The sequence below is a fragment of the Coregonus clupeaformis genome, chromosome 15, assembly GCF_020615455.1.
Source record: "Coregonus clupeaformis isolate EN_2021a chromosome 15, ASM2061545v1, whole genome shotgun sequence".
Lineage (NCBI taxonomy): Eukaryota > Metazoa > Chordata > Actinopteri > Salmoniformes > Salmonidae > Coregonus > Coregonus clupeaformis.
Window position 1 is genome coordinate 44,223,625 of NC_059206.1, and position 24,350 is coordinate 44,247,974.

A 24,350-nucleotide genomic window follows, 5' to 3' on the forward strand; every position below is an offset into this window, starting at 1 on the left:
ATTCTGTTAACTTTTATAACCTGCTATGTCAGAAGTTACATCATGCTTATAACAGCCACATGAAGGCATTATAACAGTGGGTTGGAACAAAGCGCAAACCCAAATTATATAAATAGTGACCTCAAGTGCTAGACATCTGATTGGCTGAACTGGATTCAATTAAAAAGCGACGGGACAGTTTGAGACAAATCTCAATTTAAACCCTACTAATTCCTATTTCATTCTATTAACTGTATTTTCTGTGAGGCAACCTCTTTAATAATTGAATACCTACCGTTGAACACAGGCAAATTCATCCAGTGCCATAAGTGCAGTAACTCAAAAGCCACAAAGTGTTCACTGACCACAGAACCCAACCCATTATGTGGCTTGAACCCAAATTAAATGCAAATTTGCTTTGACCAGTACCTCTGAGTAACAAACACTGACAATAGTTACTAATATAACAAATCCAGAGACACTCAGCTGATTAAAGGGATAGTTCACCCAAATTACAAAATGACACATTGGTTTCCTTACCCTGTAAACAGTATACAGTATACAGACAAGGTATGACAGCAATCCATGCTTTGGTTTAGTTACCATGGCACGGTTTCCACATGCTAATGTTTTAGCATTTGTGGCACAAACTCAAGTCATGGGACCGATATTAGCATTTTCTGCACATCATGACCAAATCATCTGAAAGTATCCAAAATTGATTGTGAAACTCAAAAAATGCTAATATCGCTCCCATGACGTTGAAACAGTGCCAGGGAAACTAAACCATAGCATGGATTGCTGTCATACATTTACATTACATTTTAGTCATTTAGCAGACGCTCTTATCCAGAGCGACTTACAGTTAGTGAATACATTATTTTTTTTTATACTAGCCCCCCGTGGGAATTGAACCCACAACCCTGGCGTTGCAAACGCCATGCTCTATCAACTGAGCTACATCCCTGCCGGCCATTCCCTCCCCTACCCTGGACGACGCTGGGCCAATTGTGCGCCGCCCATGAGTCTCCTGGTCGCGGCCGGCTGCGACAGAGCCTGGATTCGAACCAGGATCTCTAGTGGCACAGTTAGCACTGCGATGCAGTGCCTTAGACCACTGCGTCACTCAGGAGATAACCTTGCCATACCTTGTCCATATACTGCTTACAGGGTAAGGAAACCAATATGTAATTTTGTAATTTGGGTGAACTATCCCTTTAAGAGCGATTTTCATTTTCTTTGTTCAGTTATCACAAATCAAGCGCAATGTTGTCTACATATAGTATAGGCCGTTGCATCAGTGGCAATATGTACCGTTCAATTGAAAAATGTTGATTGATCCCCTACTTTAAAAGAGTAACAGTTGTTTTGCACTCATACACAGCCAGCTTTTCCATCTTCCCATAGCACTCATATTACAACCATGGTAATTTACTCCTGATATATGCAAGCGCCTGCACACACACTGCCAATCATCACACATTTTATCCTTGCACACTCAACATGCCAAATACAGTAGTTATAAACAGCCAAACATCTTCCAAAGCATAATAATACCCTTGTGGCAAAGTAAGTTTAGGCTGGCCACAAATAACTCAACTACCTGCATAATATGTGCCAATTTATCAAATTAGAACACGTACAAAATAAATACTCTAACTAACTGATAAATAAAGGATAAGTTAAGGGAACATTGGTCAAACAGCATGCGGGATGGCAGTGCCCCCAGTCAGACTTGGCCTGTTGTACTGTACTACTGCTTAACAGACAGCTTTGGAAGTTTCTCATGTCTGCTCTAAACGAACAAAGATCCTAGTAGCTAGCTAGTGATATTCGACTGACTGCAACAGAAAGTAGAATTGTTACCCCTTTCTGAGCAACTATGACGGTAGATAATAGTCTGTTCCTTCCAATGCCTCAGCTTGTTTTTGTCCTAACTTCCTTGTTTGGCTGTTAGCGTTGCTCTGCTAATGCAAAAGGCTGAGAAAAGCTGGTTCTTTCTTGTGCCCCAAACATATCCAGCTAAAGCCCATTAGTCTGTGCTGCTAACATCACAAAAACTGCTGGGTCACATTTGGAACTCCCAGGTCTGGGAAAGCAAAAACAAGCTGTTCAAACAAATATGTGACAGTAGTTCTGCTTCAATGTATGGCAACGATTCCGTTTTTTTTTTTTTTACAGTACAAATAAAGGTAGTCCAATGTTGCTCTGGCACAATGACAGTTGATTAAAGCCGGTTTCACAAAGCTCCTACATCTACTGTGCAGTAGCACAAACGTGTGTGAATAGGGAGGGGAGGAGAATAAATAAAAGATCAATGTTGTCAGAAAAACTTGAACCTACTGTATGTGATTGCCTTTTGAGATTGATGCAGAGATGGAGGAAGAAAAGCATGGTGTCAGACATAGTATGGCTTTGACTACAGCTGGTCTGGAGAGGAGAGGACAGTGGACTATCAGTGGTAAAGTAGAGTAATACAGCGTTGTGAAATCCAATCCCAAAACAATTTCAACTCTTTCAGTTGCCCACAAATCCTCTCAAACCATACAAGGATGATGATGAGTTCTCAATCAGATCATTGAACTACTGTACCTATTGCCATTGCACAGCAGTGGTGAAACAAATCCAACGTTTATATGCTCCCTCTAAACTGCCTCAAAAGAAACAAAGGAATCCAGGAGAGAATGGAAAAAAGGATTTCGTCAATATTTCTTCCCATCATCCCTAGCATGCTCAAGAGGCTGTAGCCGCGACGACGAGGACACGTTGTGTAACACTAGACTGTCATGAATAGAATATTGACCACTTTTCAAGACATTATTCCATGAAGTACCTCAATGGAGGAGGGCTGGTTGAGCCAGTCTATGAGAAGAGAGGCAAGTCAACAAAAACAGTCATGGACCAAAATATTATTGAGATGCTTGTGTTCCGACTGAGGTACACTGCTTTGCTTGAAGAGGCAGGAAGATGCTCATATGATGAAGTTGTTATTCTGCGACACAAAAACGGGAGAGGAAAATACAGTGAGTGAGGATTCAATATTCAACAGTCAGTCTGTTCAGGGGCACATGAGGAGATGTTGAATGAATCAAAACAGAGGCTCAGTTGCACACATTCATTGAGCTCCTTTGAGAGTACCTTCTCAAATAGTATCTCTTATTTGGATTGATAAACAGAGTACATGTATGTATAATAGGAATTATTTTGTTATTTTTCTTTCTTCCAGCTAATGTGCTGCTAATATGTCTCGAGAGACCGAAAGGAATCTCCAGGCATGTCTCCAGGACACCTCTAGCAAACCTGGCAAACCTCTCCCTGCTCCTTCAAACCTGCTCCCTCTGCTCTGACACTGTCTGGTGGTTTAGACACAAGGAACCTGTCTGGAGTAGACACACTGGAAACACAGTCAGCTCCTGGGGGTGGATGGGGGCTCAGAGGGCTAACCCTCCCCCTGGTGTGGAGAGGGCAGGCTGGGGGCTCGGTGGAGAACAGCTGGGCCTGATCGTCAGCCAGGTCTGAGAGGTCCTCGGTAGAGAAGGTGAGGCCTCCCAGCTTGGCCAGGGAGCTGGAGCGTTTGAGCAGGGAGGGGACAGTCAGGCCGGCGAGCCTCATGCGGGTCTCTATCTCCTGGGTGCGCTGCTGGACCAGGCCTTGGTGTCCCCCGCGGTTGCTGTGGAGGCTGTCGCTGCTGGAGCTCCGGGTGAGGGTGGAGCCGTGGGGGGAGGACACGGGGGTCCAGGTCTGGGCGGACCCCTGGGGGTACGACACCGGAGTGGTGTTTATCTGGGGGTCTGCGGCTGTGACTGTGCAGCTGGTAGATGGAATGGGGATTTCAGAATGCACCCCTACACCCCCCTCCACCTCCATTTCCTCCCCCGCCAAGTTCAGGTCCATCTGCTCAGCCAGCCCAGCCCCTGAGAGTAGACCCTCCATGGCCAGGCCTGAGAGCCTCTCCAGCTGCTCTGCTCTCTGCCTCACCAGCCCCATCCCCAGCTCCAGCCCTGTCCTCTGTAGCTCCACTCCATCACCACCAGGAGGCTCCAACTCCACCCCAGCAGGCTGCAACTCCACACCCTCACTAGGAGGCTGACCCACTGGCCTCTCCCCCCCCAGGCTGAGCTTCATAAATGTGAGCTCCGTGATGGCTCCGGTCCCAGCCTCCCTGCCTGGCCTTGGCTCCTGCTCTTCCTCCTCCTCCTCCTCATCCTCCTGCAGCTCGTCCATGTCCTCTGTCTCCAGGGAGCAGTGTCTGTCTCGAGGCAGCTCCTCGCAGCTCATGGGCGACACCAGCCGCTGGCGGTAGGCCTCCAGGCGGGCAATGGTGGCAGGGAGGGTGCAAGGGGAGTGGGGGGCAGGGGTGTTGGTGAAGTGGGTGTCAGGGGGGTCTATGGAGATGGTGGGGACCACCCCGCAGTGGCGTGTGGGGTTAAGGCGGTGGGTGCGGCCTCCTGCCGGGCGCTCACAGCGCCGCCCTGGTGGCAGACGCAGGCAGTCTTTACACGACTGGTAGGAGGGCTTCACTTTGTAAGGGTTTCCTGTGCTAGCACTGTCCTAAACAGAAGAAAGAGAGCGAGGGAGGGAATGCATGGTCAGGCAGAGGGACCTGATTAAGGTCTCGAAGCTAATAAAACACAGATATTATGACACCTATAAGATGATGATCCCTGAAATGGATGGGATCAAACAATGACAGAAACATTAGGCATTACAAGGCATTACAATTACCCTCATATAAGCTTAATATCTTCACCCTAACCCCAAGCCAGTTCAAGTCAAAATTAACCCAACTTTTACATCATCATTTTTTATAGATACAGGTAGCTATTGACTGCCCCACTCACGTCGAAGGTAGCGGGGCAGCTGCGCTTGGCAGCCAGGCGGTTACTGTTGTTGGCGTTCTCGTTGTTAAAGCGGTTAATGTTGACCTGCTCCTTCCTCTCTTCGTCCTCCCTCGCTCCCTCTCCTCCTGCAGGAGTCCAAGCCAGGGCGGCCATCTCTGCCTCCTCCTTCTGTGCCTCCTCCTCATCCTCCTCCTCCACCGTGCTGAACTCTAGCCTCAGCCTCATGTCCTCCAAGGGCTCCAGGCGGCCCCCACAGGTCTGGGCAGCGGTGCCCTCCCCGGGCAGAGCCAGCTGGGCCATGGGGAAGCCCTCGTCCTCCAGAAGGGCGTCCCTCTCCACATCCTCGATCTCAATAAACACCCTCTCCATGCCCAGCAGGGGAGGACCGCGCACTGGGGTGGAGGGCTCGCTGTCTAGGGCCGTGTCCGACAGCCGTCTGAAGTAGTAGTTGTAGTTGAGGGGGTCCAAGGGCTCCACCTCCAGGCCCAAGCCCCGGCAGGGGGAGGCTCCGCAGCCCTCTCCCCCCCAGGCCTCACCCTCCACGGGGGTCTCCTCTCCACCACAACACTGGCCAGACGCCTCATCAGGGTTGTCCTCCCCTCCCTCGGGCCTCCACAGCTTGTTGTGGCGCTGCTTACTGGGGGACGGGGTTAGAATGACCATAGGTACAGAGCATATGCATTGTACAGTATACAGACAGACATCATAGACATAATGTGATGCTTAGCAACTAATAAAGTTTTTAGAAGGATCATTCAGTCCCCATGATCTGCAGTCTGTAGTCTCTCTAGCAATACACTAATAACCTTACAGACTGCTTACCTTAGCTGACCCGGTCTAGACAGCTACTGTGGTAATTTAACGGTCACATTTGATCTGACCTCTAGGCAGCGAGTTAGGTTGAGCATAATTCGGTTGAATACCTCATGACTGCAGTGGAGTGAGAATGTAAATGAATGGCAGATACTCCTCGTGAGAAAAAGTATTCATACCCCTTGACTTCTTCCACATTTTGTTGTGTTACAATCTGAATTTAAAAGGATTAAATATATTTTCTTTCTCACACATTTACACACAATACCTCATAATGACAAAGTGAAAACATGTTTTTAGAATCTTTTTCAAATGTACTGAAGTTTGGACACACCTACTCATTCAAGGGTTTTTCTTAATTTTTTACTATTTTTTACATTGTACAATAATAGTGAAGACATCAAAACTATGAAATAACACATATGGAATCATGTAGTAACCCAAAAAGTGTTAAACAAATCAAAATATATTTTATATTTGAGATTCTTCAAATAGCCACCCTTTGCCTTGATGACAGCTTTGCACACTCTTGGCATTCTCTCAACCAGCTTCACCTGGAATGCTTTTCCAACAGTCTTGACGGAGTTCCCACATATGCTGAGCACTTGTTGGCTGCTTTTCCCTCACTCTGCTGTCCGACTCATCCCAAACCATCTCAATTGGGTTGAGGTCGGGGATTGTGGAGGCCAGGTCATCTGATGCAGCACTCCATCACTCTCCTTCTTGGTCAAATAGCCCTTACACAGCCTAGAGGTGTGTTGGGTCATTGCCCTGTTGAAAAACAAATGATAGTCCCACTAAGCCCAAACCAGATGGGATGGCGTGTTGCTGCAGAATGCTGTGGTAGCCATGCTGGTTAAGTGTGCCTTGAATTCTAAATAAATCACAGACAGTGTCCCCAGCAAAGCACCCCCACACCATAACACCTCCTCCTCCATTCTTTACGGTGGGAATGTTCACCCACACTGCATCTCACAAAGACACAGCGGTTTGAACCAAAAATCTCAAATTTGGGCTCCAGACCAAAGGACACATTTCCACCGGTCTAATGTCCATTGCTCGTGTTTCTTGGCCCAAGCAGGTCTCTTCTCATTATTGGTGTCCTTTAGTAGTGGTTTCTTTGCAGTAATTCGACCATGAAGGCCTGATTCACACAGTCCCCACTGAACAGTTTATGTTGACATGTGTCTGTTACTTGAACTTTGTGAAGCATTTATTTGGGCTGCAATTTCCGAGGCTGGTAACTCTAATGAACTTATCCTCTGCAGCAGAGGTAACTCTGGGTCTTCCATTCCTGTGGAGTTCCTCATGAGAGCCAGTTTCATCATAGCGCTTGATGGTTTTTGCGACTGCACTTGAAGAAACTTTCAAAGTTCTTGAAATGTTCAGTATTGACTGACCTTCATGTCTTAAAGTAATGATGGACTGTCGTTTCTCTTTGCTTATTTGAGCTGTTCTTGCCATAATATGGACTGGACTTGGTCTTTACCAAATAGGGCTATCTTCTGTATACCACCCCTACCTCAAATACCTAGGTGTCTGGTTAGACTGTAAACTCTCCTTCCAGACTCACATTAAGAATCTCCAATCCAAAGTTAAATCTAGAATCGGCTTCCTATTTCGCAACAAAGCCTCCTTCACTCATGCTGCCAAACATGCCCTCGTAAAACTGACTATCCTACCGATCCTTGACTTCGGCGATGTCATTTACAAAATAGCCTCCAACACTCTACTCAGCAAATTGGATGTAGTCTATCACAGTGCCATCCGTTTTGTCTCCAAAGCCCCATACACTACCCACCACTGTGACCTGTACGCTCTTGTTGGCTGGTCCTCACTACATGTTCGCTCGTCAAACCCACTGGCTCCAGGCCATCTATAAATCACTGCTAGGCAAATCCCCGCCTTATCTTAGCTCATTGGTCACCATAGCAGCACCCACCCGTAGTCTGCGCTCCAGCAGGTATATCTCACTGGTCATCCCCAAAGCCAACACCTCCTTTGGCCGCCATTCCTTCCAGTTCTCTGCTGCCAATGACTGGAACGAATTGCAAAAATCTCCCTCACTAACTTTAAGCATCAGTTGTCAGAGCACCTTACCAATCACTGCCCCTGTACACAGCCCATCTGAAATTAGCCCACCCAACTACCTGTTATTTATTTTGCTCTTTTGCACCCCAGTATCTCTATTTGCACATAATCTCTTGCACATCTAGCATTCCAGTGTTAATACTAATTGTAATTATTTTGCACTATAGCCTATTTATTGCCTTACCTCCATAACTTGCTACATTTGCACACACTGTATATATATTTTCTGTTGTATTTTTTGACTTTTGTTTTTTTACCCCATATGTAACTCTGTGTTGTTGTTTTTATCGCACTGCTTTGCTTTATCTTGGCCAGGTCGCAGTTGTAAATGAGAACTTGTTCTCAACTGGCTTACCTGGTTAAATAAAGGTGAAATAAAATAAAAATAAAATAAAACCTTGCCACAACACAACTGCTTGGCTCAAATGCATTAACTTTTAAGAAGGCACACCTGTTAATTGAAATGCATTCCAGGTGACTACCTCATGAAGCTGGTTGAGAGAATGCCAAGAGTGTGCAAAGCTATCATCAAGGCAAAGGGTGGCTATTTGAAGAATCTCAAATATAGAATATATTTTGATTTGTTTAACACTTACTACATGATTCCATATGTGTTATTGTCTCCCGAGTGGTGCAGTGGATCATAACCCTACAATGTTGTTGATCCATCCTCACTTTACTATGTAACTGTTTTAAAGTCACCATTGGCCTCATGGTGAAATCCCTGAGCGGTTTCCTTCCTCTCCGGCAACTGAGTTAGGAAGGACGCCTTTATCTTTGTAGTGACTGGGTGTGTTGATACACCATCCAAAGTGTAATGAATAAACTCACCATGCTCAAAGGGATATTCAATGTCAGCTTTTTTTTTTTTTTTTTACCCATCTACCAATAGGTGCCCTTCTTTGCGAGGCATTGGAAAACCTCCCTGGTCTTTGTGGTTGAATCTGTGTTTGAAATTCACTGCTCAACTGAGGGACCTTACAGATAATTGTACGTGTGGTGTACAGAGATGAGGTAGTCATTCAAAAATCAAGTTAAACACTATTATTGCACACTGAGTCCATGCAACTTATGTGACTTGTTAAGCACATTGTTAATCCTGAACTTATTTAGGCTTGCCATAACAAAGGGGTTGAATACTTATTGACTCAAGACATCTCATCTTTTCATTTTCTTTATTAATTTGTAAAAATGTCTACAAACATAATTCAACTTTGTCATTATGAGGTATTGTGTGGCACACAATCTCAATTAAATCAATTTCAAATTCAGCCTGTAACACAACAAAATGTGGAAAAAGTCAAGGGGTGTGAACACTTTCTATATACAGTAAAACTTAGCAAATAGCCGTCTGTCCCTTTTAATAGCCGGGCATCTGCACACATTTCAGCAAATAAACGGCTATTTCAAATAAACGCAGGGTCTAAGTCAACTGTTTATGAGTGAACTTCAGTAACGTAAAGATTATGCGAAATAAGATAAAAAGGAGAGCAACATCATTGCCATGGATGAGACAGCAGTGTGGTTTGACATGGTCGGCTCAACATACAAGGCGCAACTAGGCGCAACGAGTGAGAATGGTGCCGAAGCACGAAATCGGGGTGTATGATAAGCAGCCTAGTCTTTGCAAGTCTGCGATGGATTTGTTATTCTAATATTTATACTGGTCACAAACAGTGTGGTAGTCTTTTCAAAATTGTATTGAGCAAAAGCTGTGTGCATTAAGGAAATACACGCCTGGCTCAAATAAGCACCGGTTGTGTGTGATTGAAGCAAACAAATGCCCTGGCTATTAATCTAAGTTTTACGGTATACCTGTAGAGTACCCCAGTATACCCTGACTGACTCACCTAGCATCCAGGATGCCCTCGTACTCGGCCAGCTGCCTCATGAAGCCAGCGTTGGGCCGAGTGATGCTCCTCTTCTGCTTCACAAAGTTGTAAGCCTTCTCCAGAGTCCAGCCATACTCCTTCATGGCATACGCTATGACCGTGGAGGCTGACCGGCTCACACCCATCTTACAGTGGACCAGACACTTAGAGTGGTTCTTCCTGTGGGGCAATAATGTGTTTTACATTGAAAGCCTGTTCATTTAGAAGAAGTCTTATCCATAGTTACTAGGCTGTCCACATAGTTTTAGTTTATAGAATAACTTAGACCGAGACACTACCCACTATTTAATAGCCTACATTATCTTTATTGATGTTCTGTGGTAAACGCTTCACAAGCTGCCATACATTTGAGCTATTCAGGGAGTTGGGTTTAGTTTGTTTGAGAAGTAGGCACTCACTTGGCTCTGACGATGAAGTTGTAGGTCTCGTTCCAGTGAGCCAGCAGGTCTGTGGCCTCCTCGTCGTACACCCGGATGTTGTGGTAGGTGAACGTGCCCGGGAAGAAGTTGTCTATCTCCCTGGTCACGTTGAGGATGTAGCCCACACTGCATCAAGAAGAAAAAACATGTCAGTATTTAGTTCAGTGGTGCTATCAATGTTCTAACAACATACCTTTATGTATTGGTAGGCCTTTTGAAGGAGAGATGGAACAATTACCTGATATACATGTATTGTCCTTGGCATGGGAATACAGAATAATACAACACTATGTTTGTGAGCCAGGGCTGGTGGTTAGGGAGCAGTTCTAGACATTGCTTTAGTGTTTGTGAGACACCCACTCACCCACAATCCCGTAGTTCCTCTAGATTGGAGGCATTCCACTCAGAGCCCTAGAAAAGACAAAACAAAGGAATGCGCATCAAGACAACTTAGTCAGGTTACAAGGGTCAAACTAACTGTAACTACACCAGGGTTACAGTGAGAGTTGTGGCAGGAGTTCAGAGGTTAGCGAGGAGGACTGTAGTTACAAGTTAGTTTACATTTTACATTTGAGTCATTTAGCAGACGCTCTTATCCAGAGCAACTTACAGGAGCAATTAGGGTTAAGTGCCTTGCTCAAGGGCACATAAGCAGATTGTTCACCTAGTCGGCTCGGAATTCGAACCAGCGACCTTTCGGTTACTGGCCCAACGCTCTTAACCGCTAGGCTACCTGCCACCCTGTGTTAGGGATACAAAAGTATGTGGCAGGGTCTACAGACAATCACGGATTACAAAGGGAAAACCAGCCACGTCGCGGACACCGACGTCTTGCTCCCGGACAAGCTAAACACCTTCTTCGCCCGCTTTGAGGATAACACAGTGCACCCGACGAGGCCCGCTCCCAAGGACTGTGGGCTCTCGTTCTCCGTGGCCGACGTGAACCCTCGCAAGGCTGCTGTCCCAGACGGCATCCCTAGCCGCCTCCTCAGAGCATGCACAGACCAGCTGGCTGGAGTGTTTATGGACATATTCAATCTCTCCCTATCCCCACTTGCTTCAAGATGTCCACCATTGTTCCTGAACCCAAGAAAGCAAAGGTAACTGAACTAAATGACTATCGCCCCGTAGCACTCACTTCTGTCATCATGAAGTGCTTTGAGAGGCTAGTTAAGGATCATATCACCTCTACCTTACCTGAAAACCCTAGATCCACTTCAATTTGCTTACCGCCCTAATAGATGCACAGACGACGCAATCGCCATCACACTGCACAATCCCATCTGGACAAGAGGAATACCTATGTAAGAATGCTGTTCATTGACTATAGCTTAGCATTCAACACCATAGTACCCTCCAAGCTCATCATTAAGCTCGGGGCCCTGGGTCTGAACCCCGCCCTGTGCAACTGGGTCTTGCACTTCCTGACGGGCCACCCAGAGGTGGTGAAGGTAGGAAACAACACCTTCACTTCACTGATCCTCAACACAGGGGCCCCCACAAGGATGCGTGCTCAGCCCCCTCCTGTACTCCCTGTTCACCCATGACTGCGTGGGCAAGCACGCCTCCAACTCAATCATCAAGTTTCCAGACGACACAACAGTAGTAGGCCTGATTACCAACAATGACGAGACAGCCTACAGGGAGGAGGTGAGGGCTCTCGGAGTGTGGTGTCAGGAAAGTAACCTCTCCCTCAACATCAACAAAATGAAGGAGCTGATCGTGGACTTCAGCAAACAGCAGAGGGAGCACCCCCCTATCCACATCAACGGGACCACAGTGGAGAAGGTGGAAAGCTTCAAGTTCCTTGGCGTACATATCACTGACAATCTGAAATGGTCCACCCACACAGACAGTGTGGTGAAGAAGGTGCAACAGCGTCTCTTCAACCTCAGGAGGCTGAAGAAATTCGGCTTGGCCCCTAAGACCCTCGGAAACTTTTACAGATGCACAATTGAGAGCATCCTGTCGGGCTGTATCACCACCTGGTACGGCAACTGCACCATCCGCAACCGCAGGGCTCTCCAGAGGGTGGTGTGGTCTGCCCAACGCATCACCAGGGGCGGTGTCATCCGATGTCATAGGAAGGCCAAAAAGATCATCAAGGACATCAACCACCCGAGCCACGGCCTGTTCTCCCCGCTATCATCCAGAAGGCGAGGTCAGTACAGGTGCATCAAAGCTGGGACCGAGAGACTGAAAAACAGCTTCTATCTCAAGGCCATCATACTGTTAAATAGCCATCACTACCCAGCTACCACCCGGTTACTCAACCCTGCTGCCCTATATACATTGACATGGAATCACTGGTCACTTTAATAATGTTTACATACATATGTATATACTGTATTCTATTCTACTGTATTTTAGTCAATGCCACTCCAACATTGCTCGTCCTAATATTTATATATTTCTTAATTCCATTAATTTACTTTTAGATTTGTGTGTATTGTGAATTGTTAGATACTACTGCATTGTTGGAGCTAGGAACACAAGCTACATCCGCAATAACATATGCAAAAAATGTGTATGTGACCAATAACATTTGATTTGATTTGAAAGAGACAATTAGGATGTCAAGTTAGGGAAAGGTTTTCACCAGGTAGAGGTGGTCGAAGATGAGTGTGGCTTTATCCATTTGACCCAGGATCAGCAGCATCTCGTTGTCGATGAACTCTTTGTACTCCTTCAGGTTACAGCTCATATGCTGCTCCAGCTCCACACGGATCTGAGGGGGGCATATCAGGTATTAGGCTGCACCATTGTACTATACCATCCAGAGTTAGTCACAACAAACTCATCTGTGTGATATTTATGCCTCTTAACTTTCTCACTCATCATTACTCACGATTCATTCAGGATTATGCATAATCATGGTACCATCCACATTAATATAGACGTGTTTAGAAACATATTCTATTCTTATTTAAAATAAAAGTGACTCCAAAATTACACAATACATTATTTACCATTCATTTCTATTGGGCACAAAATAATCTGAAACACAACCAAAACAAACAGCAAATGCATCCAACAAGTTTGTAGAGTCACAAGCTTGATGTAATCATTGTGTGCTAGGAATATGGGACCAAATACTAAACCTTTGACTACTTTAATAAACATAAGTGAAGTTGTCCCAATAATTTTGGTCCCCTAAAATGGGGGGACTATGTACAAAAAGTGCTGTAATTTCTAAACGATTCACCCGATATGGATCAAAATACCCTCAAATTAATGCTGACAGTCTGCACTTTAACTTCATAGTCATTGTTTCATTTCAAATCCAAAGTGCTGGAATACTGAGCCAAAACAACAAAACATTTGTCACTGTCCCAATACTTTTGGAGCTCACTGTACCTCCTTGGAAGTGACATTCTCCAAGTCCCGGAACATCATGATGCTGCGTAGTTTGGCTTTGATTGCACACTCGGTTCTCTCGCTCTCCGTTGGCCTGATCAACATACGTCAATATATTAATACAATTATGAATGTAACCAATACATGTAATCACATTTAATTTCAACTAAAAAAAGGCCTGGTTAACACATTTTTTACATTTACATTTTAGTCATTTAGCAGACGCTCTTATCCAGAGCGACTTACAGGAGCAATTAGGGTTAAGTGCCTTGCTTAAGGGCACATCGACAGATTTTTCACCTAGTTGGCTCGGGGATTAGAACCAGCGACCTTTCGGTTACTGGCACAACGCTCTTACCCACTAAACTACCTGCCGCCCTAATGGACATACATTACCAATCTGAGAAGGTACTGTAACTGGAAATGAATCATCCTAAAATAATTGAACTGAATTTCACTAAATCGGATGACTGAGGTCTTACCGGTCAACGAACATGGCAGGTGAGTCAGGCCGTGTGGTCTCCAGGTCCGTCATAGCGTTCCACTCGTTGATGCAGCTCTGCTCTGAGGTGATACAGCTCTCATAGTAGCCCATCCAGGTGAGGGCCATGCCCCCTGGGAAGTAGTTGTACCTGCGAGACACTTCGCATGCCTTATGGAGGATCTGCAGGGCAGACCTGAAGACACAGGTAGAAGAAGCTCTCAGTCATAGCACAGGTTCAGAACAGCAACTGTTCAGCAGCTATTCCACTGATCTAATGATATGGAGAGTCAAGTCTTTCGATCATTGATTTTTAATGACGGCAGGAAATTCAGAGCACATTAAGGCGGCTTGTCAAATCCAGAGCAAAATATGAGTCTGCTAAGAATGAAAACAAATTCTAACAGTCTATTAACCAGTAGATGGTGCATGGACTCAACACTGTCAGCGTTTTTTTAGCATCACACAGTGTTACCTGCCTGAATAATTCCACTAGTAGTTTATGATTTTCCTTCCATTTATTGTTGATATTAAGATGGAACCAACACCACAAGCTCAAGGTGGTACAGTACAGTCCATGGACAGAGTCACTGTATGGTTTCAGGGAATATAAGGTCACCAGACAATGATATTTTAAAGTACCCAAACACAGTATCAAATAAAAACACAAAACAGACACTTACCACATGGCCTGCACAGAAACAGGCTTGAAGACATGTGATCGTCCTCCTGTGGTCACACTAAATCCTCTGAGGAGAGAGAAGATGGGAGGATGAAGGATAAGGTTGGGTTCATGGATAGAGAGAGAGGGAGATTGAGAGAGAGTGGTTTGGGAACACAAACAGGGGCTGAGCTATAGTGGCTCAGGGGACTATTCAGGAAACAACCCAATGGAACATTCCTCCAGCATAGAGAGAGGGATGACTTTAACAGCTCAGCAAGAACTCATCTGCCACATGGAGGGATGAAAACGGCTGTAGTTGACAGTACTGCCCACTGGAGGGCAGATTAACTCATTCTGTGTCACTTACAGGGCTGAGCCGTTTGAACGGGCTTAACGATCATAGATACTTCATGGTTAACGGTGTGAATGCAGCTTGATTGTCTATGGGATGTACTGTGTGTGACACATACCAAACCTTTGTGGAAAGTTCCATGTATACGTATGTGGGGGGTAACTCTACTGACAGCTATGTTATTGAGGAAAAATATACTTTCTATGCCTGTGATATGTGGTTGTCCCACCTAGCTATCTTAAGATGAATGCACTAACTGTAAGTCGCTCTGGATAAGAGCGTCTGCTAAATGACTAAAATGACTTACCCATCTCCATCTAAATGGATCTTCGTATCGCTCCATAGCGGTAGCACCATCCCGATAGAGCAGCTTTTACTGGGAATAATACAACAGAATACATTATTTCTCTACGATAACAAGCCACATTGCAGTGTATTGCTGCTGGCTGAGGAGGAAAGAAGGGTGGGTACCTGTCCTTATCAGTGAAGTCCATCCCTAGCAGGATATTCTCCTCTGTGTCCTGGCGACCGCTGGTGTAGACCACAACCATGTACCGCACACGGTCAGACCAACCACTCTCTAACCGTACAGCCTGGGGAACAGCAGGAGGAATAGGTTACACTGTGCAGCATCTGTGTGTCAATCAAAATGGATGGTAAGTACATTTGAGATGTCCTTCATGGGGATTTGACTCACCAGTTTAATGCGGTCCTCAGAGCGGAGGGTGTTAATCATGACCTGCAGGTGTTGAGGTAAGTCACCTGGGAGAGAAGAGAACCACATACTGTACCATAATCCACTCTACTGCTTCAGGTGGTGTGGCCTTGATCAATCAAACCTATCTACCCATCAGCCATATCTTGTATAACTATGTCCCGCTCTGCTATCCAGGCCCCTATTTTGATTAGTACCTCCGATTATACCCACCTGCAGGTTGATCCAGTTCCAACCACAGCAACACATGTCTGTACTGAAGTTACACTGAGCAGAGCAAAGCCTGAACATCTCATGACAGGACATGAAAATAATTGGGAATGGTGTACCAGAACATCTCATCTCAAGTACAACCCTCAGCTAAACTGATACAAACATGCAGAAACACAGTCAGTCATATGCGTAAACACACAGACAAATGCATGCCAGGTTTATCAGAGCTAAGCATTGACTTGAACGTCTGGTGATGTAATCAAGGAATCCGGAGTGCTCCTCACATTGATCTTGTGATTAACCTGCGTATCATAGGGGAGGAGAGGGGAGGGGTGTGTTTGGACTCCAAAATGAGGGGATAGCACTCCCCCAATCTAACAAATCTCAACAACAACCCTGCTATGAGACATGCTGTATCAGACACACATAGACCTACAGGTAACATCAGCTGCACTGCGGGCCGGTTAGTCCAGCTTGGTGAGCTTATGTAATATCTTGATGGGAAAATCAAACAAGCAGGATCTAGAAAACCAGATCTACAAAGCCCCTTAATGCTAAAAGCAATACCTGCCTTGAGGGCACTCAATCAAAGGCCAGGTAATCATTCAGTGAACATGGGTTAAACACAGGCTCCACCACAAAGGCCAAGCCAACCTCAGCAAATATGACCTTTTCTTTGAATAGAGCTTTAGCAGTGGCATTGTCACAGTTCACTGAACAATGGGCCCAGTGTGTGTCAAGAGTGTTTGTAGTTACCTGCGAGTTTGTGGTGAGTGGGTGTCTTGGGTCCCAGTGCATTGGTGCCCTGCTGCAGGAAGAGGGCAGCTCCTTTGACCATGAAGAAGCTCTCGCTGAGGCTGAAACACAGACAGACAGGAAAACACAGACAGACAGAGAAACACAGACAGACAGGAAAACACAGACAGACAGAGAAACACAGACAGACAGAGAAACACAGACAGACAGGGAATCACACACAGACAGAGAGGGAAACACACACAGACAGACAGACAGGGAAACAGGGTTTACAGACGTCTCAGACAGCATCAGAATCTAGCGGTTTGATATTGTAACACAGAGAATGGGGAAGCATTCATTTGAGAAGTGAAAGAAAGAGTACATATTGTACTGTAAGTAGGCAACAGATCATCAGAAAGCCTAAATAGCATTTTGGGCAAATCATTGTACTGCTCAAACAGCTTAAGCAGTGTCTGTGGGACACTGTAATTCTACGGCGTTCTACTCTAGACCAGAGGACATTAGAAATATTCACTCCATTCTACAGCTGCTGGGTCTCTCTTCCCCGTTTTGTTGTGTTCCATTTATGTAGGTCTACAGATTAACAGGATGTCTGTTGTTGCAAAATTACTCAGCCATTCCCTACTTTACTTTCCATGTCTTTGACAGACACCAGTGAGTTCACTTCAGTGAGGTAAAACAGCCATAGAAAGTTATGTGGAAGCTCTGCTGCAGACTATCCTAAGGTTGATGTGGTTCAACTAACTGTCCAACCCACAGTATTCTTCTCACTTATCAATAAGTGAGGCTGTTTTTCTCTAGAGCCAGGAATAGAGACAAATGGCCTGGAAATGTAGAAACACACAGAGTGAAAAATCAGGGAGCAGAGCTACAGTGGAAGAAAGAGACAGGGTGGGAAGGCTGTTAATTGCTTTTCTAAGGTTCAGTGACCAGCAGAAAAGGACATTCTGAGCTCATCAGTAAGTGAATGTCAGCAGTCTTTAGAGACCTTTCCTTGATGAAAAATTTCCCTCAGATAATGAACTGACAGAATATGATTAGGTCCCCTGACCTTTCGGGGGGCAGATAATTGTGCCCACCACTGTAATATGTCCTCTCTCCGGCCAGCACCATCCCTACCTTGTCTGACCAGGGATGGGCTCTCCTGACTGCCCTGTGCTGGAGGCACTGACCACCCCCGGATTAAAGCTACTTTTTCCTTGGACTCCGCAATGTCCAGGAGAAACAGAGCTAAGTGTTCGCTGGCCATAACATTGACCAGGAGGATCAGAGCTGGGCTTTGTTAACAGGCAGGCTGCCTTCTCGCTCTGCCACCACACAAAGCCTGGTATGACAGAGTGGGTCCGTCACAAGAACTTTTGTTTCTGCTCAGCTGTTACTGTTATGTGGTATTGTTTCTTTTCAGAATGTCCTGAAAAGATGAGGATGATGATGAGGATCATGAGGGTGGCCTCGGTCAAGATGTCAGAGAGCGGGGTACCGCAGGAAATCAGTTGGGTACATAATACATAATATTATGTAGCTCATCTTTAAAATGACCAATGTACTGGAAATGGGATGTACTGTATCAATAATCACAATCCAGAAACAAGAGTGAAAGATTATTGAATAGGCTCCAGCTACTGTTACTGAGAACAATCAGAGTCTGTCCCCATGTCTCTAAGACAGCTGGGAACAGTAGACACTCAAGAAGATATCTCAACAGCCATTAAAACAATACCCGTAAGCAATTCTAAAAGTACGATCAAATGTAAGATTAAAGTACACTTTGTATTTATGTCTTAAGAAAAATAAGTTGTCAACCATTGGAAAAAAAGCACAGAGCTATAAAAATGTATGTTACACTTTTATACCAATGACTAATACAGAAAATTCAGGTTGCACAATACATACACTTACAACCATTCAAACCATCTTTGCTACCACTTATCAAGGTAATAATGCCAGTGAGAGATACACTTAGGATAGCCTATCCTGGAGTGAGTGTGCTGAGGACTTACATTCGGTAGATCTCTCTCTGAGTCAGGACTGCGTTCTCCACAAAGTGAGGCAGCATGGTAAGCATGGCTTCCTGCGAGGGCTCCACCACAAGATGCATCCTGATGCTGGTTACTGAATCTCTCCCTCAGTCCCTCTGCAGCTCTCTGGCGTCTACTGGCTTCCTCACAAATTATAGCTTCATAGCACATCCATGTGCAAAAATTACATTCACAACCATTTTGTGCCTCAGAAACTACATTTGGCTTCTGAAGCACAATAGCCAAGATTGCTCTGGGTTTCTTCTTTTTTTCATGTAAAAAAGGTGCAGATTGGGTTCAACTAGTCTGATCATGTATCCTGTCTTGGCCTGGTGTGTCCGTGTCTCCCTCCTGTCTGTCTGTGTTGTGAGGATTAGTCTTCAGACTTCTGCGGTGTCTGCTCAGCTCTGCTGTTTATCTCCTCCTCACAGTGCGCGCTTGAGCAATCAGCACTCCCTCCGCAACACTCCTTCACAAAAGCTCTATTCAAGCATATTTTGCGTTGGCTGGGTTGGGTGGCAGGGAATCTAGCTCGGCTCAGCTTCAGTCTACAAAGCACGCGTCTGTAGAGTTGAGGCTGTTTGACATGAAGGATCCCAGAGGATCTCTGATGAGACACTGAGCCAAAGGAAACATACTACTCGCTGAGTGGCATATTCAACTTTGTATGAAGCATAACTCGTTCACAGAACACATCCAATGCCATAACATTCCAAACATAGAGTGTGAAGCAATTTAAGCATGCTGCTAATTAGACAACACACATACCAAGGATATCTCCTCTTTCTAAGTCCCTGCACGTAAGAACACATACATTTCCAGTCGTGAGGTGAGCTCTCTCTTTGGCTGTTGCATAACCCTGTCTGGTGCTTGGGGTTTCTGGCTGAGGCAAGCATGGTGCTGTGAGAACCAAGGGCTGCTGGAGGGTAGAATGTGGATCAGGTTTCTGCCTGACTGATACAGTACGGCCTTCAGAGAGGGCAGGTTGACGTTTATTGTCATGAGTCTTGTCCTGCAGGCAGACCTGAACGATTTCCCCTTAGATATGCCAGCTGCAAAGTGAAAATTGGCTATATTGTAAATATTCATGAAAACAAAAATTTGCTTTTTGGTCTTAAATTAAGGTTAGACATTAGGGTTAGCAATGTGGTTAAGGTTAGGTTTAAAATCAGATTTTATGACTTTGTGGCTGTGCTAGCTAGTGACCACACAAAGAACAAGATTCATGATGAAAAAAGCTAACCTGCTCAGAGAGGCAGACTCGCTGACATCACTTGGTCCTCAGGACTGAGAGAGGACGAGAGGAGCAGGTCTAATGTGGATTGGGCAGGGCCGCTTCCAAAACAGACTTTTCAATAATCAATGGTGTGACTATTCCGCCCTACAGCGTGTCTCTGTGTTGGTGACTCTTTATCACTTTCAACTCAAGTCTTTGCTTTAGCCCAGGGGTTCTCAAACTTTTTGGGGTCTGGGACTCCTTTTGTGGTAGCAATTTCATCAGGGATCTCCTCATAATCAGAACACAACTTGAGTTAGATAAAAATAGCATACCAGGCGTTTTACTATGACTTCAGCACCCAGACCAACCAAGTCTCGGGTCCTGGGAAGGAACATTTTAAAGGCCTGCCCCTTGACATCAGAGTGAAAATTTTGCAGTTTTCAAACAAATTTCCTGCAATTCTACACATCATCATAGGCAGAGATGTTTTGTTGTTGCAGCTTTAAAAGCTAATATTCTGCAATCCTGCACACTCTAAACATATTCCAGACCCCTTGGCCAAAATGTATTTAATCTGTTGTTAGTAATATAAAATATAAATTATGATTATTTTTGATCTGGCCGCGGATCCCCTGCAGCACCTCCACTTTGCGAACCCCTGCTTTAGCCTTTTAACCAAAAAATAACATGCAATGATGCTTGATGCAAAACCACTCATATCAATAATTTGAGAGAGCAGGCAAAAGCAGCTCTGAGGAAACATTTTACATCATCAAAATCTGACTCCATCCCAACTTTCAAACATTCCTCTATCTGCCTGGTACCACCAATAATGTATTCTACCTTGTCAATGTGTGTATCTTGTCTACCAGATGGGGGAATATGTTGTGTAAGACTGAAACCCCCCTGGCCCAGCCAGGTTGGACTAGAGAACTGAGTGTGCAGCCAACACTAGGCCTACTACAACAACATGGCTGAATAAGTCTTATCACCTCTCTTACCAAGAAACTCTGACAGTCTAATCTAGAACAAAACAAGCCCCGGCACAACACCATGACATCACATCCTGCTGTAGCCGAGCAGAGGATTCCATCTGTGCTACTCACCCCCAGCTCTGCGATACAGCTGGATAGTGTTTCTGGTTTGATGGAATGTATGATGGTGGTTGATGGGAATGGTAACTGAGGGTTGAACCATTATCACTGTTATTACCGTGGATACAACTAGGCCTACATCTGGGTGTATAAGGGTCCTCTGATGTACTACTGTAATGGACTACAATGGTTCCATCCCTTTTGCAAGCATTCAAGGTGTGGGCCTATGCTTTTTAATGGATATAACATTAAAGCAGGAATAATAAATTCTTCATCCAGACCAACATAGACCTACAATATGTGTAATTCAGCACCAGCGTCCATGTTATTTCTCCAGGACATTTCTGTGTGCCTCCTGCTGTAACTCAACCCTGGAATTCCCAACCCTGGCTTACCTCTGATTTGCTCTCCGGTCATCATCAGTTCCAAAATCCTGCAAGACAAATACAAAGATAAATTATACATATACTGTAGGGCCCACTGGAAACATTAACCCTTCCATCATTGCTGTGCAGACAGTACAGTCGTAGCATGGATTGCGCAACAGCAGCACATGACCATATTATGACCTGCTATTTCCTTATATGCTCCATTTACTGACCTTGCTATCATACCTCATCACAATGTCACAGTAGAATGACTCAGAGGATTCCCCTCGACTGGTGGGGGACATCAGAGAATCCTTTTCTTTAAAGGTTTGGGTATATAGACCATTACTATGGTGTTTTTGATTTATGTGAACAAGTAACTAAATAAAGTCCTAAGGCCTACTGTACAGTAACAGTTAGAGCAATGCTGTAACTCCCTGAGGACAGAGGGCAGAGTAATTGTGGTTGTCCGTTGCATTAAGTAAGAGATCTGCATAAAGCTCTCTCTGTGTTCCATGAAAGGTTACAGAGGTTATGGTGCCCAAAAGAGCACTGACATAGGCCTAAACTCTGTGCTTGATCTGTGGTAATGTCGAAGAGGTTATTTAATCCAACAGCTCAAACTAATCCACTCACTTGTAGCAACATTCTCTAGATACTTTCAGGTATAGAAGAGAGGAATACACAGGATTATACTGTAGGTCACCAAATCAGTATGAAATCATTTCTGCAGCAGTATCTTTAATGATGTAATTAGTATGACATCATTTCTGCAGCAGTCAGCCATGTGTGTGTGCGCAATTGCCTGCCACGATAGGAATTCAAGCCATGATGGGTTCATTGGCCTTTGAAAGTCATGGTCTAAAAAAAATGCATCATATGCTTCATAAGGAAGATCAGAAGCCCGAGTGCTGTACTACTGTGTATGTTTTAACTGAACTTAGGTTTTAAACGTTCAATACACTTGCATTGAATTTTGAATACAGTGTATCATCGCTCTCTACTGGCCATACCATGTCACTATCTATGATCTCATATGTTTTGAAATATTAGCTCACACCTGCCACTGCCACCGTAGTATTTTGCCAGTGAGTTGAACCCTTAAAACGAGCGGGTACCAACCGCAGCATCCCTGACTCACTAGTGATGTCACGGTGCATATTACTAGGTAAGTACGTAGTTGTACAATTCTGATAAATCTCACTCTATTCCATATGCAAGCCAAAGCAAAGGAATTTAAACAAATGACTTTCAAAATGTGCAAAAGCCTGAGATAATGCTTTCATTAAAGTACCTACTGTATAAACGCATATTTGTCTTTAAAACCACACAAGCTGAAGGCAGATATAAAATGCTGCCACATGCAATGAATGCATTGTTCTGGTAACTAATCCCCGGCTCAGATTTTGTTTACAAGCTAACGTCGCGGGGCTGGACTAGTTGACCATTCTAAACGCCATGGATTCCATTAAGTCAACTATTAAACAATGTCCATACAAAACTGTTTTACCGTGTTATATAAAACGTTACTAAATTTCAAAAATTATATTGACAGCTGAACGCGTTCTCTGCAATGCTGGGCCTAGTGGATGAGGGACGTGGGTATAGGGCGCATCCCCGGCGTTTCCTCCACGGCGCTGCCTATAGCGAACAACCCCCGCGCTAGACAGTTTCCACTTACCTCCCCCGCGTTGGTGGTGGCGGTACTGGCGGTGGATGCTGCGCTGGGGGTGGGAGAGCGCTGCAGGGTTACCAGGGCCATTGTGGGCTGCTGCTACGGAAGAGGGGAGTCCTTTGAATGGGAGAAGGAAGGCGCGTTGCTCTGGGACAAGATGCGCCGAAATTGTCCCTGTGCAGCACAGGAGAAAAAGCTCAGGATCGCATTAAATATTTTTAGCCCCTGATTTCACCATCCTGATAAACCCATCACCGGCTTCCGCCTCGCTCATCCTCCACAATTCGCTTTAGAACAGTCATTTATAGTTGTAAAGGCAAGTATAACATTTCATCCATCTGTGTCATATGCCACTTTATCACGCAGACAAACAAAACATCTCAGGTTGCATGCGGAGCAGAAATTACATGCGCTTCTGTTTTACTGCCGGATGCTATGATTGGCCGCTTCAATTTGCGTGCGTGCTGTCATTGGGCAAATGTCGTCAAGGTGATTCTGGCCAGACTATAATTTGAGACTACAGACCACAGACCATTCTCTGCCGAGTCCCCATCAACCGGATGTTCCGGTTCTCTTTCGTTTTAGTAACTGGTCGCCGAACGACCTATGGGAACTCCTTCCCCTTCACGTGATGTGATTGAGATGCTTAATATCACAAATATGTTTACAGTGTGTCACGCCACACCCTTAGTGTATCCACGTGACCTGTCACTATAAATGGCGATGCGGCTAGATAGGTCTGTCGTTTTTTCCCCCACTCTCACATTTTTGTGTTTTATATTATGAGAATGCTATTAATTCCCTTTGGATTACGTCCTTACTGAATTACAATTATTCAATGACTAGTTGAAGTAGTTGAATTTGATCAAATCTACTCCCCCTCTCTCTCCTTATATTGCCTGCCCATACTAGCTAACTTTTATTGCTTTTTCGGGCATTTCCATCCTTGTGTATTAGCTAGTTAGCTTCGGGTCTATCCCGTTACCTCAGAGCCACACATACACTATACATACAAATGTATGTGGATACCCCTTCAAATGAGTGGATTCAGCTATTTCAGTCACACCCGTTGCTGACAAGTGTATAAAATCGAGCACACAGCCATACAATCTCCATAGACAAACATTGGCAGTAGAATGGCCTTACTGAAGAGTTCAGTGTCTTTGAATTTGGCACTGTCATAGGATGCCGCCTTTCCAACAAGTCAGTTCTTCAAAATTCTGCCCTGCTAGAGCTGCCCCGGTCAACTGTGAGTGCTGTTATTGTGAAGTGGAAACGTCTAGGAGCAACAACGGCTCAGCCACTAAGTGGTAGGCCACACAAGCTCACAGAATGGGACTGCCGAGTGCTGAAGCACGTAGCGTGTAAAAATCGTCTGTCCTCGGTTGCAACACATTAAC

General features: G+C 45.0%; 1 protein-coding gene across 1 annotated transcript; it reads right to left on the reverse strand.

Moving 5' to 3' along the window:
* Positions 1–2,119: 2,119 nt before the first annotated feature.
* Positions 2,120–23,466, reverse strand: LOC121582353 (protein phosphatase Slingshot homolog 1). Its single transcript, XM_041898085.2, has 15 exons — positions 22,957–23,466; positions 21,303–21,340; positions 16,574–16,674; positions 15,587–15,651; positions 15,361–15,482; positions 15,197–15,265; positions 14,557–14,622; positions 13,875–14,069; positions 13,393–13,486; positions 12,635–12,763; positions 10,400–10,446; positions 10,015–10,161; positions 9,575–9,775; positions 4,821–5,457; positions 2,120–4,530 (listed from the first exon to the last, which is right to left on the reverse strand). The coding sequence occupies exons 1-15, from the start codon at positions 23,035–23,037 to the stop codon at positions 3,271–3,273; spliced, it is 3,252 nt and encodes a 1,083-aa protein (XP_041754019.2). The 5' UTR covers positions 23,038–23,466; the 3' UTR covers positions 2,120–3,270.
* Between the last annotated feature and the right edge of the window lie 884 nt (positions 23,467–24,350).